This window comes from Phoenix dactylifera, chromosome 1 (genome assembly GCF_009389715.1).
Source record: "Phoenix dactylifera cultivar Barhee BC4 chromosome 1, palm_55x_up_171113_PBpolish2nd_filt_p, whole genome shotgun sequence".
In the NCBI taxonomy this organism is placed as follows: Eukaryota; Viridiplantae; Streptophyta; class Magnoliopsida; order Arecales; family Arecaceae; genus Phoenix; species Phoenix dactylifera.
In genome coordinates, this window is record NC_052392.1 from 39,455,892 (window position 1) to 39,472,228 (window position 16,337).

Consider the following 16,337-nt stretch of genomic DNA (forward strand, 5'->3'; position numbering starts at 1 on the left):
TTTATTGACAAGCTTTATTTTCTATAGCTAAGATAATAGATTCACATACAAATATATCAATTATTCAAGAGGACATCATTTATCAGTCTACATTTACCAGTTCAACCTCTCCTAGATTTTCTTTCTTTCCATTTTCACATGATAAACTGTCAAATAGCATCAGAAGGAAAAACAATGTAACAAGGTGACAAGGACAAACTGACATCAGTCCTGGAGGACACCTAAAAACTCCCCCCAAATAGGAGCAAGGATCAAAAAAAAAAGAAAAAAAAAAGAAAAAAAAATTCTCCTTTGAAATCAAGTCCAAGATCACACTTGCTCACCATGCCGACAGCAATTGATAAACCTGATGATAATCACTGCTCCAGACCCTCTTATCCAAATCACCCCAATCAACATAACAAAGTACAGCGCCATCAAGCTAATGTTGAAGGCCATCAATCTGTATTGATGGGGTTAAGTGGCTTCCCTCGTCCCATTGTGAATCCCCTTGTGCCATCTGGCATGCGAGGTCCGGGTGGTTGCTTGCTAACCGCCGGCTGCTGAACAGCATGGATTAGGTGGCTTGAAGGTGGGGTGCCAATAGCATGGCCCCCATTACGGTTGTCATTATGGTGGTACTGCCCCCGTCCACGCCCCTTTCCTCCACGTCCCCGCCCCTTGCTGCGCCTTGCCATGCCATCCTTGTCATTGAAATTCTCCTCACCCTGTCCATGATGCACCATATTTCAGTACTCCTTCCAGGGCTAGATGAGACAAATTCAGTTTCAGCATGAAGGATCAATAGATTATATATTTCATTAATAAGAATGCCCTAAAAAAAGCAACCATAGCATGCATTGAAAACTCGAGTGAACTTTCCAAATTGGTTTGACCGACTAGTGTTGCTGCACTATAAGCTTCAGACAATGACAAAAAATTGTATGAATATGGCTTACCACATGCTCCATTAAATCCTCAAATGACTGAGATGGATCCTCCACTTGCTTCTCAGTTGGCTGATTAGTTGTGGCAATTTCATCTTCATCTCCATTTGCATCACCTTCATGTCCTATTTTTCTGCCTTGACCTGGCCCATGTTTTGTCTGTTTTGAAAAGGGAAGACAAAGTGACTTACAATTTACCTAATTAGCATATTCAATGTACTTGAAAGAATTGAGAAAACTCAGTTACAAACTATAGGGAATCTTGGATGCATCTACATGCTATACTAGGATACTTGAGCGACGCTTGTAACCCAAGAAGCCCGGCAATACACGTTGGCAGACCAAGCCCTATAGCCTAGGTGACTGACAAGGCAACAAAGCAATTACCCAGAAGGCAACTACTTAATGTAAAAGACAATCATCCACTCAGTAATCTGCTTCCTTTTTATAGATCTTGTATATATTAAATAAACAAAGGGTTTAACACACACTGAGACGCACAAATTCTCTCTCTCTCTCTCTCTCTCTCTCTCTCTCTCTCTCTCTCTCTGTGCATGCGAATGCATACGCATACACATACAACATACAACTAGATGCATATACATGCATAGAGGAAAAAAAAACACATGTAAAACACATAAAACAATGGCCAAACGCCTATTCAGAAATCACCACCTAGATGTCACCCAGCTGCTTAGAAAGGCCCTCAAAACTTGGGTGGTGCAGGTGCTTACGTTATGGTGATCTAGGCAAAGGTCGCCTAGGCATTCTAAGGCCCATTTACTGCCTAAGCGACCACCTGCAACAACAATTTCAACTAATCACCACCACCACCACCAACATAGAGATTTAGCATCACATCCAAACATCCCATTGATAAAATATCATGCAGACCCATATACAGAATACTTTTAAACAGTTAAATAGAAAATGACTGAATGAGTTACGACCCAACATCTCATGTATTTCTAAAGCATCTGATCAACAAATACAGCAATTTTACTACTTAAATCATCCACAAAAACTAAAAGTAGCAATAGATGAAACAACTCACTAGCCGCCTAAGCCGAGCTGACAGTCCAAAATAAAAATAAACAAAAATCAAAAGCTGGACAATGATTCATAGAAAATTTAAAATATTCAGGACATATTTCCCCTGAAATTTTTTGAAGGAAAATAGTTTTGACTCAATAGTCCATTAATACAAAGTTTATTAATTAATTAACAATTTAATTTTTTTAAGGGGTTGAGAGGAGGTTTACATGCTTCACAAAGTCTGGATGCAGTCCAGCAATTATCATCCATTAACTTTGAATTATTATACTAGTTAAAATAGGCTGATGTCCAGAATATCGTCAAACCTTAGCCAGGCCATCATCTGTAATTGCAAGGAACAAAAAATTTCTTGGTACTGAATGACAAAAATGACTATTATGAATGTGTTAGAAAGACGAAAGGCTGTAAGAATGATGTGGAAGTACCATGCATTTAGATAGTATACGAACTCTAAGCCCAGTTCTCCAATTTCTCTCATCATTGAGCTCTGTGACCTGTATGCCCAGTAATAAATAGAGCCTTCAGCCAAAGAAGTTCAAAGTGTGCACATGAAATGGAAAACACAGTTGCGATAGAAGTTCAGAACATACTGCATTCTCAGCATCCTCAATAGTTTCATACTCCACAAATGCATGCAGCTGCATGTGAAATTAAAAATATATATACCAACATGTGAATGAACCAGTAAATTGAGAAAAAAATCATGTAAAATCATACAAGGATCATATGTAGATAAAGATTTTGAGTCAGACCTATTTTAATCCAGAATCGATCTAAACTTTGAAACCCAAAACAACAAAAGAATATGACATCTGAAGAATGGAAGAATCCGGAGAGGGGTTTGGTTACAATATCTATTTATGCAAGTAATTTACAAATAAAAATAAAAAAGGCCATTCTTTATTTATGCTAAACAAGAACAAGCTCGTTTGCAAATTAAGTTCATTCATGATATTTTTTTTGATGGATTGATAATAGTTTGCCATAAATCCTTCAAAGTTTCAAATCAATTTGCAATTGTGGACAAATTTACTCAGTCATCACTAATTTCCAAACGTGTGACTACTGAAAATTAAAGCATGCTCCATGTTCACTTGTACGTGCACACACAGATCATAACATAGCTAAACAACAAAAAATACTATGCCACTTCAGCATCTTTAAGAAAGGAACAGAAAGCATCCCATCCCCTCTCTCTTGCGTCTTGCCCTACTTCTCTCTTCATGTGATCTTGGTTCTCACATTTTCCTTCTATCTTCTCTCCAACTGAGAGTCATCAATGTCGTCGTTGTCACCAGCAAGAAACCTCCCCACGCCTTCCTCTCTCGAGGCTCGATGGGATTGATGACATTTTAGTGATTACCCTGGCAGAGCATATCTATGTGGTCAAAGTGGTTGGAGTAGAAGAACTCGAAGATGCCTAGAGGAAAAAGCTTGGTGAAGCCCAAAGTCTTTTGGGTGGGCTTGGATCAAGGTTTTAAGTTGATGGGCCGGACTCGGGCTTGAGGATTAAAGCCTGGCCTGGCCCAAATTTTTTTAACTCTAGATTTTTATGATTAAACTTAAAGATTTTGTTGATATGTAATTTAATACAAGAAGATCTAGATTCTTAGAGTAGTTTTTAAACATTGAAATTGCTGTTAGAAACATTTAATTATTCGTATTTAGTATTTTTTAGCATTTTTCAGAAATTGGGAAAAATTGTTAAGGAAGCCCAAGGCCTGAGCTCGAAGCCTAAATAAGTGCCAGAATTGGACCTGGAAAGTAGGCCCACAGGACGGGCGGCTCGGACCTCAGCAAATTGTGTTAATTTTTGGGCAAAGCCCGGCCTGGACCATGAACATGTCTAGTTTGGACCACTCAAGGAGAGGTCAGGGATTAGGGAGATGGAGGACAAAGCTTTGATGTTGGATTCATGAAGATGGAGTTGAGCCGTTGAGGACTTCCCATCATTAAGCACCGCCGTGGAAGGGAGAGAGAAGAAGCGTGTGCTGGGAGTAGGTGTATTCTGGTAAGAGGGGAAGGGGGAGAGAAGGTCAAGAGGGGGAGGAGATCGGGGTGAGGTGAGAGAGCTGGTACTGCCATCACTTGATAACCATCAATGACCACAATAATTGTGACTTCAAGTAGTTAGATGTGACAAACAGTATGGCATGGAAAATGGGAAGAGAACAACGAGCTACAAAAAACCTACTTGATATATTGCCATCTCTTTTAAAAAGAAATAGCTGATGTTGCAATGCCATCTCAGAATGCCACATCAGTCTGTTTAAGTCATTTAATAGATCCGCATGTAAGAGTATCACTACTCTTAAAATATCATAGAGTTTCCTGATATCTCATTTAATTAAATTACAACTTAGGCCATGTTTGGTTCCCGAATAAACCTAAATAAAGCTGAACAATATAACAACTTTTCAACTATAAATCTGAACAAATCACCATTTTTCAACTTTATTCAGATTTACTCAGCCAAACAATTTTTTATCCTCTTGAATAAAATCCCAATAACGAAAGAACTTTTGAGATTCCAGAAAACTGAAAGCACCTTTATATTCAGTTTTAGTCAGGTTAAAGCTATTCGGGAGGAAGCATTGAATGGATTTATCTGAATAGCAAGGAATTATTCGAATAAAATTATTCACATATGCTGGTTAAAATTAGCCAGGAACCACAGACAGCATTAGTCATAAAAATCTACCAATGTAGCAGATTTTACTCTGATAAGTCAACAGGTGATTCCAATTCATCATAAGAACATGTAACCTTTTAAAGTACTAAGTGGTTAGTATAAGCGAAAAAAAAAAGGCATTTGACAAATAGAAGATGTACCTTGTTATAGAAAAGCACTTCAAGTTTTGATGATCTATTAGCTGCAGCAGTTGTTCCATTGAGGTTGCCAATAGGATTCTGAGGATAGCAGGTACGAATTGTTTTCACACTACAGTACATAAGTTGACAACATATAATGACCGAAATTTTCATAATTTGGAAAAAAAATGACTTCTATATCACATAAAAATCCTAACCTCCCGACAGCTGAAAAAACTTTCATAAGGTTTTGGTAGCAATGATCCTCAGGTAGATTTTCAGCAACAACGATACGTGACTATATAAAGTCAAAAAAAAAAGGGTGTCACACAGAATACATGAAAAATAATTAAGAACCAGTGATGAGTGATTGAATACAACCTGCAATTCTTCAACATCTCCCTCAGTGAAGGGTTGCAAGCGTCTAACTTTCTTTCCATCATTACTAACAACCTATAAAATGCAAAAGGTATGGAAGATCAGAAGAGAGTGTGCAAGAAGCATTAGCATATAAATATATTAGTGACACTAGTGCCAGCAACTTGCAAACTGCTGCAGAATTTTTCTGTATGAAAGTTACATACAAGGGAATGCGAATGAGGAACAAAATGCAACAGGGTAGCTGACTATGGAAAGCAGTTGCTGGGAAGGCATATGATTATAATGAAGGCATTAGACCCAATTAAGCATCTCACTGAAAAGACTTACAAGTTTTGATGATGTCTGTAAAGCAGCAGCAAGCAAGGGATTGTTATGGACTAAGGCCTTGATCTTCTTAAAAGATGCAATTACTGATATTGGAACTGCACCAAAAATAAGGGTGTAATAATTATAACAATGTCAACTTGGTTACTACATTTAAATCTGATGTTGATTTTATGTATTAGATCATGTGCACCAAACTACAGAATGAAAGGATATTCATAAATATATTTGGAAGGCACAAATGGAAACAATAACAACCACACAATAAGACAGAATAGTTTTGCTTGTCTAATTTGCTCTGAACATTATTTTTTTTGATAAAATAGAGGGGGTGAGTGTCCCCCCCTTAATTGCTCTGACCATTATAATATGCATTATTTATCACCTTACAACAAAATAATCATTTGGAATACATTTAACACCAGATATCAATAACTCTTCCTCAGTTCTTAAATACCATGTACAATTTAAGATACACGCAACAAATAAATGGCCCACAAGGATTTATTATCTTCTTAGACTGACATATAAATAACTCCTTCCAGTAGAGAAGTTAAAAGCACATAAGGTGGCAATTTGGTTAATAAAGTTTCACCCCTATTTTCAATTACATGTTGCTTTCCTCTTCCTAATTTTTTAGCCCATAATCATCAACTCAGGATTGCAAAAACTCGTCAACTCTTCAAGCTAAGGAGGGAATTCATCTTTTATACCACAAAACTCTTTTTTGCTACTCTCCTTCCTCTATCATACAAAGTAAATCATAGGTAGATGGGTTGTATTATTCTTTTTCTCTTCACCACATCTCAATGAGCATGGCCGCATACTGTGCTGAACAACCAAAAGATAAGAAACTAATTTACAACAAAGTCTACTGGAATATAACTACTCTAAAAGGTGAATGTGCAATAGAAATATTTCATTAACTTTCTTCCACATCTCAACAATTCGATGTATACGTATTGAATAGTCCCCCCACCCAAAAAGAGGGGAAAAAAAACTCCACCTCTTCCACCTATAAAAGCTGATCTGCACCTCCTAATCCATTTGATGGTATATAACTGGATTGTCTATTCCAATAATACTACATTATTTGTCCCTTGGTATCGTAACTCCTAGTAAAGGTGTATTTACAAGGTACATGGTGACAAACCTTATTTAAAAGATTACCATAAGCATGAATAGATCATACTGTTGAATGTAACGGATCACTAAGTGCAGTCACAATGCAATGGATTGTCATTAAGATGCTAAGAGAAGTGCAAAAATCTTGACAGAACATAAGATCAAGGACTCATTTATAGTAGTCTAAGTGCTGTAATTGTTAGACTATTGAGCCATTTAGGGTAGTTACACTTTTCTAAAAAATTGATAGAAGACAATGGTTAAAAGATGGATTACGTTTTACAGTTAATTTACACCCAGCCTATGAGTCAATGGTCTTCTTACACAATCACATGTACATAACACCTTGCATTACATATACAAATCTCAAAAGCAAACAATTAAAAAGAAAAAAAAGATGTCAACCCCTTAAAATACAATGAAGGAAACTGATTTCCATGCACCAGAAATCTTTTCTACCAATCTTCTTCAGCTAAGTTAATCATTATTTTCTGAGTAATAATGCTTTAGAGGTTTCTCACAATGCGCAGAAGAGCACTTCTGCAATAAAATTTAGATCTGCATTATACTTTTTTACTTACTTCAGAGATGCTTCACTTCATAATCATAATACTCCAAGGTGCTCACCTTGACAAGTCTTATGGAACAACTGTGACCAGTAGTCAACTCTTTTACGAGCTTTATCAGCTAATTTGGAATCTGGAAATCCCTTGATGATCTCGAGTTTTTTATGGCTAGTGGTTTTGGGGAAAACCAATCCCAAACAAGTAAAGAATTGAGATGAATAGTAAACTTGTTGCCTTTTTATACTGTCTAGGGTGGCAAAAGGATGGTATTGGTGTCCCATGAAAGGAACCAACTGACACAGCAAAGCTTTCTCATACAAAGAAAACTGCTTCCTGTGGGAAAACCTGGAGTAAACTAGAAACCATTACTCGAGGAATGTGACCCTTGGGCGACAGATTTGCATTCAAAATTCCTGCATGCAAAGATACAATATCCTAAGTATATTTAGCAATATGGATAACAATAAATTGCACCTGATCTGTATGCATATTATATTTTTTTTCTAATTTAAAAAATGTGAACAAACTACCAGTCTATGTTTAGTGTCAAAGAGACTCCAGAACTATATAAGCCTACTGAACATCACCCAAAAACGTTTCTCATGCAAGATGAAAAAATATGCTTATATGCATCCAACGCCCTTCTGGATCCCAGTCCACTCATATTAAGAGAGGAGTCAGAAAGAGGACTTGGGGTATTGAAACTATTGTCTAATTGGGAGAACTACTTGCTATGAGAGTTGAAGCACGAATACCAAAGAGGCAAAAGCTACATATTATCACCTAAAGGGCACGAACCTAGAGGATAGACCTGTGCTTACAATTGCTGCATCCTAAGACACGATGCTGGAATGCTATTTAGCAATTCAGTGAACAATTAGCAGTTTAGCACCCTACTTCATGCATATTATATTCTCTTTCCATACTAAAATACAGCAAAATATACAAAAACACTGCACATGTATGATTAGTGACAGAGACTTCAAATTCATAAAACCCTCTTAACTAACATTTAATGTCACTAAACATGTTTCTCGTGCAAGACATGACTACGCTTCCCGTTTATCTCTTCCTTTGCCTCATATTCTCAAAAACTGCCAAGCATGAGGGAGCCATCCCATGCATCCAGTGATCCCGCATCCACTAGCCAGAGAGCGTCAGCTAAGCAAAAGTCTGAGAGTGAAACAAATCTTTATACAACAGATATAAACAAACAAGAGCATACAAAAATAAAACAAAAATAGCATATCCATTAGTTTGGAATATTCAAAATCTATGTAATAATAAAAAAATTATTACCAAATCCTTCAGGATCCCTACTGATAAACCTCATTAAGTGCTCCGTAGTTGCCAAATTTACATCACTGAAATAATACTCCACCTGTCATTTAAAGATGCATTATTCTTGTAAATATGGAATCTATAATGAGGCAAAAAGCAGTAAAAAAGATAAAAAAAAAATTCTTCTTTGGGATACAAATGGCTATATGCTCTTTAGAAACTTAAACTTCCTACAAAAGAATTTTTAGATAGTTTTGATATCATGTTGAAGTTAATGTCATGGTTTATGCATCTCAGGTTCATGCCCTAGAGCATACAATGATCAGATTCATGCGCAAGGCTCCACATTAAATCCACATACAACCCCCACAGAGCATATATTTACCCTCTATATGGTCAATCAACCGCCAACCCGCAACCCGCAATGTGTTTCTATGGAAGTCGTGTATATCATGACTGATGCAGTACATGGAGTATATGAGGCAACATAATGAATGATACTACCAATACATGTTACTCCACAATACTAGGGATTTTTTGACCTTCATAATCTTCAGTATTCTTCATCGGTTCATTGATTTAATGTAAATTAAATATATTTTAGTTGCTAATGCACAAGTAAAGTTATTCAATTTATCTTTATAATAGATTGGACCACATATGCATTACAACCGGGTAATCAGTGCATTCAAATCAATACACTATCACATTCATGCACAATTGAAGGCCAGAATACGTTGTAGCAAGAGCATTTCAGATGGTATAAGGTGTTGATCAATATGCGGTACGGCATGTCCTGTGCTGACCAAGGACCAATGCGGTACCAATTTTCGATGTTTAGAACCATGGTTCAAATCAAATCATAACAAATAAACATAAATAACAAGATACATTGAAATGTATAAAAAATATATACATGTTATAGGATATAATGTTTACTCAAAGATCATTTGTAAATGTTCCATAAAAAAATCCTTTAGGAGTTATATCATCAATATGCATTTCTGACTATTAGAATAGATAATGATATGCAGCAAAACGCATGCAACCTAATAAAGTAAATTTACAACAGTTAATAAAGTAACTTTCCAACAGTTGCATAACAAATCATTTTGTTTTCACTTATAACCATTTCTTCCATGAATGCTTCAATCTTAAGTGAATTATCTTAAGTTATATATGATAAAGAAGGTTTAATATATGATGTGGAACTTAAGATGAGTTTCAAACTAGAAGTAAGGAGATGAAAGAGCCTGCCAAGGGGGGGAAGGCATGAGCTCCACAAGGCAACATTTGAGGAGGAATGAAGAAAAGACAAAAAGAAGGCAAGGAAAAGTAATTAAATATATGAGAATAGAGAGATAAAAAAGGAGACAAAGGGGAAAGGAACGAGAAGATAAGAAGCATGCAAGAAAAAGAAGTAAATTAAGGAGATAAAAGAGAAGCAAAGAATGATTAAAAAAAAAGAAGAAGAATTTTTTGGAAAAAGTAAGATGTAGCCTACAAAATACATATGCCCCTCCAACTAAAGGTCTGTTTCAGGTTTTTTTAGCTAATTAGACCAAAATCACTCTAGTTGGAACTTTTAGGAACTCTATTTTTATCCTCACTATCATATTCTCTTCATTACCAATGAGACCATGATGAGTTTATTAAAACATTCTCCTAAAATTTCATTATTCCTGTCAACATGAAAGAAACCCTATATACTAGCAAATTATTCCAAAAATACAAACTAATAGTATGTATGTGGCCACTCGATACATGATCATGGGATAACACAATTTAGTTTCTAAAAATTTTGATTTTCCTTTTTATATGGGTATTAGGTCTTTCATTTTGAATTGGATGGGGAAGGTAAGTTGGTTCTAACAATGGAACAAGAGAAAGAAAAAAAGAGAAGAGGAGGGAAAAGAGGAAGATAAAAAGAAAAAAATGTAAATTAAGTGGAAAGGAAGGAGACAGGAAGACGGAAAAAGGAAAGGAGATATAAGATAGGGGGACAATGAATAAAAAGACAAAAAGAAAGAAAAGAAGATCTATGGAGGGAGCAGCAGAAAAGAAGATCTATGGAGGGAGCGGCTTGCTCCTTCAAGGATCTGTTATCTAGCTGCCCAACCATCAGTCTGTTTTACGTATTTGTGTTCTTTATTCTCACATGATGTGCCCTGCATGACTCTGACCACTGTATTCAGGACATTAAAGGAATTTCTGTTGTTTCTCTCTTCCCTTCTTTACACTTTTTCCTCAATTTCTAGCACTTGAGGAATTGCCCTAAGGTTGTGAATTTGATCTTATGAAGGAATATCAGATGCAAAGAAACACTTCAGTTCTAAATTAAATATCATATCATTGAATAACTATAGAAAAGGATTTTCTAAATAAAAATTCAACAAAATAGAATGCCTTGGTCCAAACATTCTGAAATTGACGGGTTCAACTAACTTTTTACTATTCAATGTACAGCATAGCAAAGTATACAATAAAGTAGACTGGGGATACTTTGTTAGGAAGGCTCATAGATTAAGTCATCAACAGAAGTATTGCACTGAAAAAACTAGTCAAGAAGAGCAACAAAAGCAATTAGAAACCTCAGCAGCCTGTTTCCCTCATATACAAGCATGACGCCTTCAATAGCAATGTCAAAATCATCCATTTAGTGGGTATCGTCTAGAATACATAGAAATTTAGTAAAGCGAACAGAACACCCCATGGCATCAAATAACTTTCTTGATACCAAAATACAATGATAGAGGCATTAGAAGTGAAAAATTGCATGCTATTATTCACACACATAAATACAAAAAAATCTATTATGCGCCAATGAATAACCTCTTCCTAAGAGCATCTCAAACTCTTAATACGTGAAAATATTACTGGCTGCAAAAAATTCCTAAAACAAAACAAATTGGTCAATATTCTCCCCAATTACTTCGTCACTAGACAGCAAGAATTAGGTAAACGTCATATCAAAACCAAAATCACCCGCAAAAAAAAAAAAAAACTAAGCATAAAAAATCAAGAAAGCACCGACCTGCTTCGTGATCTTCTGGACAACCTCTTCAGGGAGCCCCTCCCTCCCCGGCGGAGGAACATGATCCACATCAACCGCCGTCTGAACCGCCTCATGCTCCCCAAATCCTCCGCCCGCGACGGCGCCGCCGCCCCCGAAGTACTCGAACGGTCCAAGGCTCGGGACCGGAGAGATGAACGGCGGGCTCATATCCGGGGGCGGAGGTGGCGGCGGGTGGAAGGCGTGGATCACCGGGGGCGGCGGGGGGGCGTGGCGGATCTTCACCACCCGCGGGTGCTGCCCCGGCGGCGGCGCCCGGGGGACAAACTCGGGGGCGTCGGCGTTAAGGCCGCGGCTGGAGGAGGCGGTGCGGGAGAGCGAGGGGCCGGCGGGCTCCTGCGCCGTCCGGTCGGCGGCGGAGGCGATCCGATCCTCGGGGTTTTCTAGGGTTTCTTGCGCCATTTCTACAGTTTTCGAGAAGGTCGTTAGAGAGCCCGCGGCGGTGGAGGCGATCCCATCCTCGGGGATTTCTAGGGTTTCTTGCTCCATTTCTAGGGTTCTCGAGAGGGTCGTTAGAGAGCCCCTTGGGGCGAAGAATAGCCGGGGCGACGCGCGGAATTTAGGGAGGATTTGGAGCGAAGTATTTATAGGCCGACTCGAGACGACGCCGGCACTCGAACTCTCGGAGTCGGAGAGACTCCGAAATAAACTGGTTTGGGAAAAGAAGCCGTTAGTGCCGTTTATTTACGATATGCCACTGAATTGGAATCTTTTATTGGTTCGCAGTTGTAAAATATTCTCCGGTGGCAACCTACAAGCGGAGAAATAAAAATCCTTTTAACTAACGCATCAAGTTCGAAGTGAGAGGCGGGTCCCACAATTGCAGCAAGAACAGAACTTTGTGTACTGTATACGTGTCGACATCAAAGGCAGAGAAGTTTGGTTTGTGTTCTGTGTTGATAGCTGATCCGAGGAGCACTTGTTATCGAGTCCATCGGGAACTGCTCAACCGCTAGAACTTGATTTGACACGCCGGAGCGCTTAGAAGAACAAGGACCGTTGGATCATGCCATGATGCAAGGTCTACCGTCCAGTTGATTGGTTTTGGGAAGGGTTTGGCCTCGGGCTGGCAAAACTTTTTTTTTTTTTGGTTCAGAAAATCTAGCAATTACAGACTTAAAATATGTTTATATTCATATTCGAAAAATAATCCGTACTAACTATTTTAGAGGGTCAAAAATATTAGACTGATTATGAGATTTGGTTAATTATTTCTGCTGGGATGCTTAGAAGGCTAATATTTGGTCATGACATGAGGCCATGTATGAGTAGTTTGCCATTGAAATAAACTTCACAAAGGAAGCTATCAAAATGTAAGATAGTTATTTGCAAAAACAACTTCTTGAAATGGAGTTATTTATCAGATAAACCACTAGCAACCCCTAGAGAAGAAGTTACCAAAACAAACTGTCCCAAATAATATCTCCTGAAAGAAGTCATTACTAGAAATAATGTCCAATCTGTATGATAAAAGAAGAAATAAAGATCGGTATGATTCTCCTTTGACACATTTTGTATTGCTAGGCACCGGTCACATTCTATTTTACAATTCTATAGAGTGGTTGGTCTGATGATCTCTTCTTAGGATTTTAGGACCCAAAATCTTTCTTGGTGATAAGTGATCTTCCAACGATCAACAAATGTAGTACCATTGTTGCCCGAGAAACGGATGTTCAAAACTTTCATATGGGAATTCAGCAACCTAGAGCGAAGGTTCAACCTACTTTCGCATGAATATCGAAGAATTCACGGATTGTAGGTTCAACATGTTTGCATGTAGAGGTTGAGTAGAGTAAAGGAGGATCAACCTTCCTACACATAAAGTTCAAATAAAGTATGAAGTTGGTCATGGACGTCTTTCTATCATCAATAAAGTAGCTCAAGTCTCATAGACAAGCAAAAAAGCCGATTTACTCCTTTTATATGGAATTCGAGTGATAGAATTGGTCATGCTTGGAGAAACTGAGATGATTTATCTCTTCTCTTATCAAGACTCTCTTTTTTTACGCTTCAAAGCTTGTATTTATATCCTTATGAAATCAATTTCATTAGTTTGTTTCACTTACCTGTTAGTTATTACTTTTCTTTTTGCTTTACCATTTAATACAAAGAAAAAAAAATAAAGTTTGTGAATTCAAGTTCTCTCTTCAGTTTGAGAAAAGAGAAAACCTCCATTCTATTCTTCTTTTTAATATTAGCATCCAGTACAGAATTTATAGTTTTGATATGTTAGATTACAATAGAAAGAATTCAAAGGAATTCAATTTTTCGCAACTATTCTCTGATGTGGGCTTGGCATAATCTCTTGCATGCTCACTCTTGTATTAGGTAAGCAGAATGGCCCATATCAAACTAACTCATATCAAAACTATCTCCTTGATGACTTTTTACAGAAATTTTTACTTTAAGTTGATTATTAGAAAGAGGTGAATAATTTTTAGAGTCATCTCAATCTATTTCCTAACTAGTGCTTGTACTTTTATACTTTTCACAAGACATTGGAATATATTCAGCAAAGCTTATATTCTTCTCAGCATTGCAAGTTGCCATCATGTTGTAATTTTGCAAAGGTCCATAGAAGTTTTGATGTGCACTTTTAGGGGCATGTGCATTCATACACGATGCTCTTAGGCTCAAAAATAGTGACTGTCTATGTTGTTTGCACTTACAATCTAGGCATCCTTTGGGACGTTTTTTTTAGGTGAGACTTCATTTTTTTTGGTTAAGTTCTCTAGGCAAGTTTTAAAGATATAGTTATCAAAGAAAAAAAGAAGTTCAAGAAAGAGACTAAGCCCCTAACTCATGAAATCGTGTTAGATCAAAAAAGAGAATTTTTTGTGGAAGTTTGAATTAGTAGCATAAATGCAAAATATAGTATTTATATGTGTGCTTATATGCTATATTTTCAATAATGCTCATCTTAGCCATGAACAGGCATATACAAACACCACTATTATTTATAGGGTAACTAGCAAAAATGCTTGAGTATTACTTTTACAACTAGGACTAAGAAGGATTTCCTTAGCTAGCTTATTAGATTGGTTGGTTAGAGTGTCATGATGATAATGTGAAGGTTGTAGGTTCAAGACCTGCATGGCCATTTTTTTTAAAAAAAAAATCCATAATCCCTTGCATTCATATAACAACTTATTTTTAAAGAAAAAGATATCAAGCTAAGTGTACTTTATTGTACAGAATGAAAATGTTATTCGCTCTCTACAATTATAAGCAATTTTAACTATCACATATATTGGACGAGTATTCAATGTAAAAAGAATCATTGTTGCTAAGCATCGATGTATAATAGATCATGCGATATTATACTTTTTGGTCAAAGAACTAAGTTTGTTTGTGAGCATCCGCTATTCAGAAAATGCGTTGCAGAGAGGTTCTATATTTAAACTCATAAAATGATATTCACCTTTTGAGCTCTGATAATGTATAAAGTAACCAATTAATCCCAAAATTTAACAATATAATTTAGCAACAATCTTTGACTAGATTAACTATTAATTTTGGTGCCTAATATCTTACAATTTTCAAAGTCATGATACTTGTATTTGGGTTATCCAGCTATCATATATATTTAAAAGTTTTAAACCAATATATTTGGTTTATTTGAGATCTCTTTCTCTCTCAGTATTTAGAAAAAGTAATGTATTATCATCCTATACAATGAACATACAATTCAATTAATATATATGTGTGTCTGTTGTGTCTACATAAGTAGATTAAGTATGTATGTACGTGCACATACAAAATATATAAGAGTTCTATAATTTATTTCTTAGATAACGGTGCTCGAGAAAGACAAAAAAATATATAAGAAGTTTGAGAATCGAGTTCGCTTTTTAGTTTGAGAAAAAAGAAAACCTCAATACAATTTTTATTTTATATTGGCACACAACACAGAATCTACAATTTTAATATATTAGATTACCGTATATAAAGAATTGAAAAGAATTTAGAATTTTTGTAACCATTTTGTAATGTGGTCTAGACATTAAACTCTTATTTTTTTACTTCCATATTGGGTAAGTTGAATGATACATCAAGCTAACTTATATCAAGAGTATCTTATGGACAATTCTTCTTGTTGGAATTCTCAATACAAAGTTGATTATTTGAATGAGGTGAACATTTATGAAAGTGAGCTTGATCTCTCTCCTTATTAGTGCTTATATTTTATACTTTTCACAGGACACTGGAATAAGTTTGTTAAAGCTTATAATGCACCTAATCATTTCCAAATTTTGCAGCTTAAGGTTCATAGAATATTTGATGTGCACCCTTAATTAGGGGCATGCACATTCATACACAATGCTTTTAGACTCAGAAAATAGTGATTGCTCATATTGTCTGTATGCTAAAACTAGATATGTCATTTGGAGCTATTTTTTCTTAGGCAAGACTTTATTTTCTGATTAAGCTCTAAATGCAATTTTTTTAAAAAAAAATTATTATTAAAGAAAACCAAAACGAAACAACATGAGCAACTCCTAAATCAACGAAGGAAAAATTTTGTAAAGGTATATTTTGTATTTATGCGACCATTTCAAACTAACCATATATACGTGCATGTTTATATTATACATATTCAATAGTAGTTGGTTAAAGATAAAATGTATGAAAAATATGGGGAGTTGTATACACAGTCAACGATCTATATTACATAATAAGTATGACTCGCATAAAGCCCAAACCGGCCTATTAGCTTAGTTGGTTAGAACGTCGTGCTAATAACGCGAAGGTCGCAGGTTCGAGACCTGCATGGCCAAATTTTTTATTTTTTTT

At 36.3% G+C, this 16,337-nt stretch overlaps 1 protein-coding gene and 1 non-coding gene across 2 annotated transcripts; one reads left to right on the forward strand and one right to left on the reverse strand.

Annotated features, from left to right (window-relative positions):
• LOC103706069 (la-related protein 6B-like) lies at positions 1-12,176 on the reverse strand. Its single transcript, XM_008790043.4, has 10 exons — positions 11,505-12,176; positions 8,489-8,570; positions 5,502-5,596; positions 5,175-5,246; positions 5,012-5,091; positions 4,815-4,923; positions 2,573-2,620; positions 2,408-2,476; positions 939-1,085; positions 1-707 (listed from the first exon to the last, which is right to left on the reverse strand). Exons 1-10 carry the CDS (start codon positions 12,030-12,032, stop codon positions 438-440), a joined length of 1,500 nt encoding a protein of 499 aa, XP_008788265.4. The 5' UTR covers positions 12,033-12,176; the 3' UTR covers positions 1-437.
• A 4,071-nt stretch (positions 12,177-16,247) lies between these two features.
• Positions 16,248-16,320, forward strand: TRNAI-AAU. Its single transcript has one exon. It is a non-coding gene; the product is annotated as a tRNA-Ile (tRNA).
• Positions 16,321-16,337: the final 17 nt, after the last annotated feature.

What these genes read in the sequence shown, in the direction of transcription:
- LOC103706069 (XM_008790043.4), bottom strand. Translation starts at nt 12,032, where the DNA reads ATGGAGCAAGAAACCCTAGAAATCCCCGAGGATGGGATCGCCTCCACC. An exon ending in TCCAGAAGATCACGAAGCAG is followed by an intron (nt 8,571 to 11,504) that starts GTCGGTGCTTTC and finishes TTTAAATGACAG; the next exon opens with GTGGAGTATTATTTCAGTGA. An exon ending in TTGAGGATGCTGAGAATGCA is followed by an intron (nt 2,477 to 2,572) that starts GTATGTTCTGAA and finishes CTGGGCATACAG; the next exon opens with GTCACAGAGCTCAATGATGA.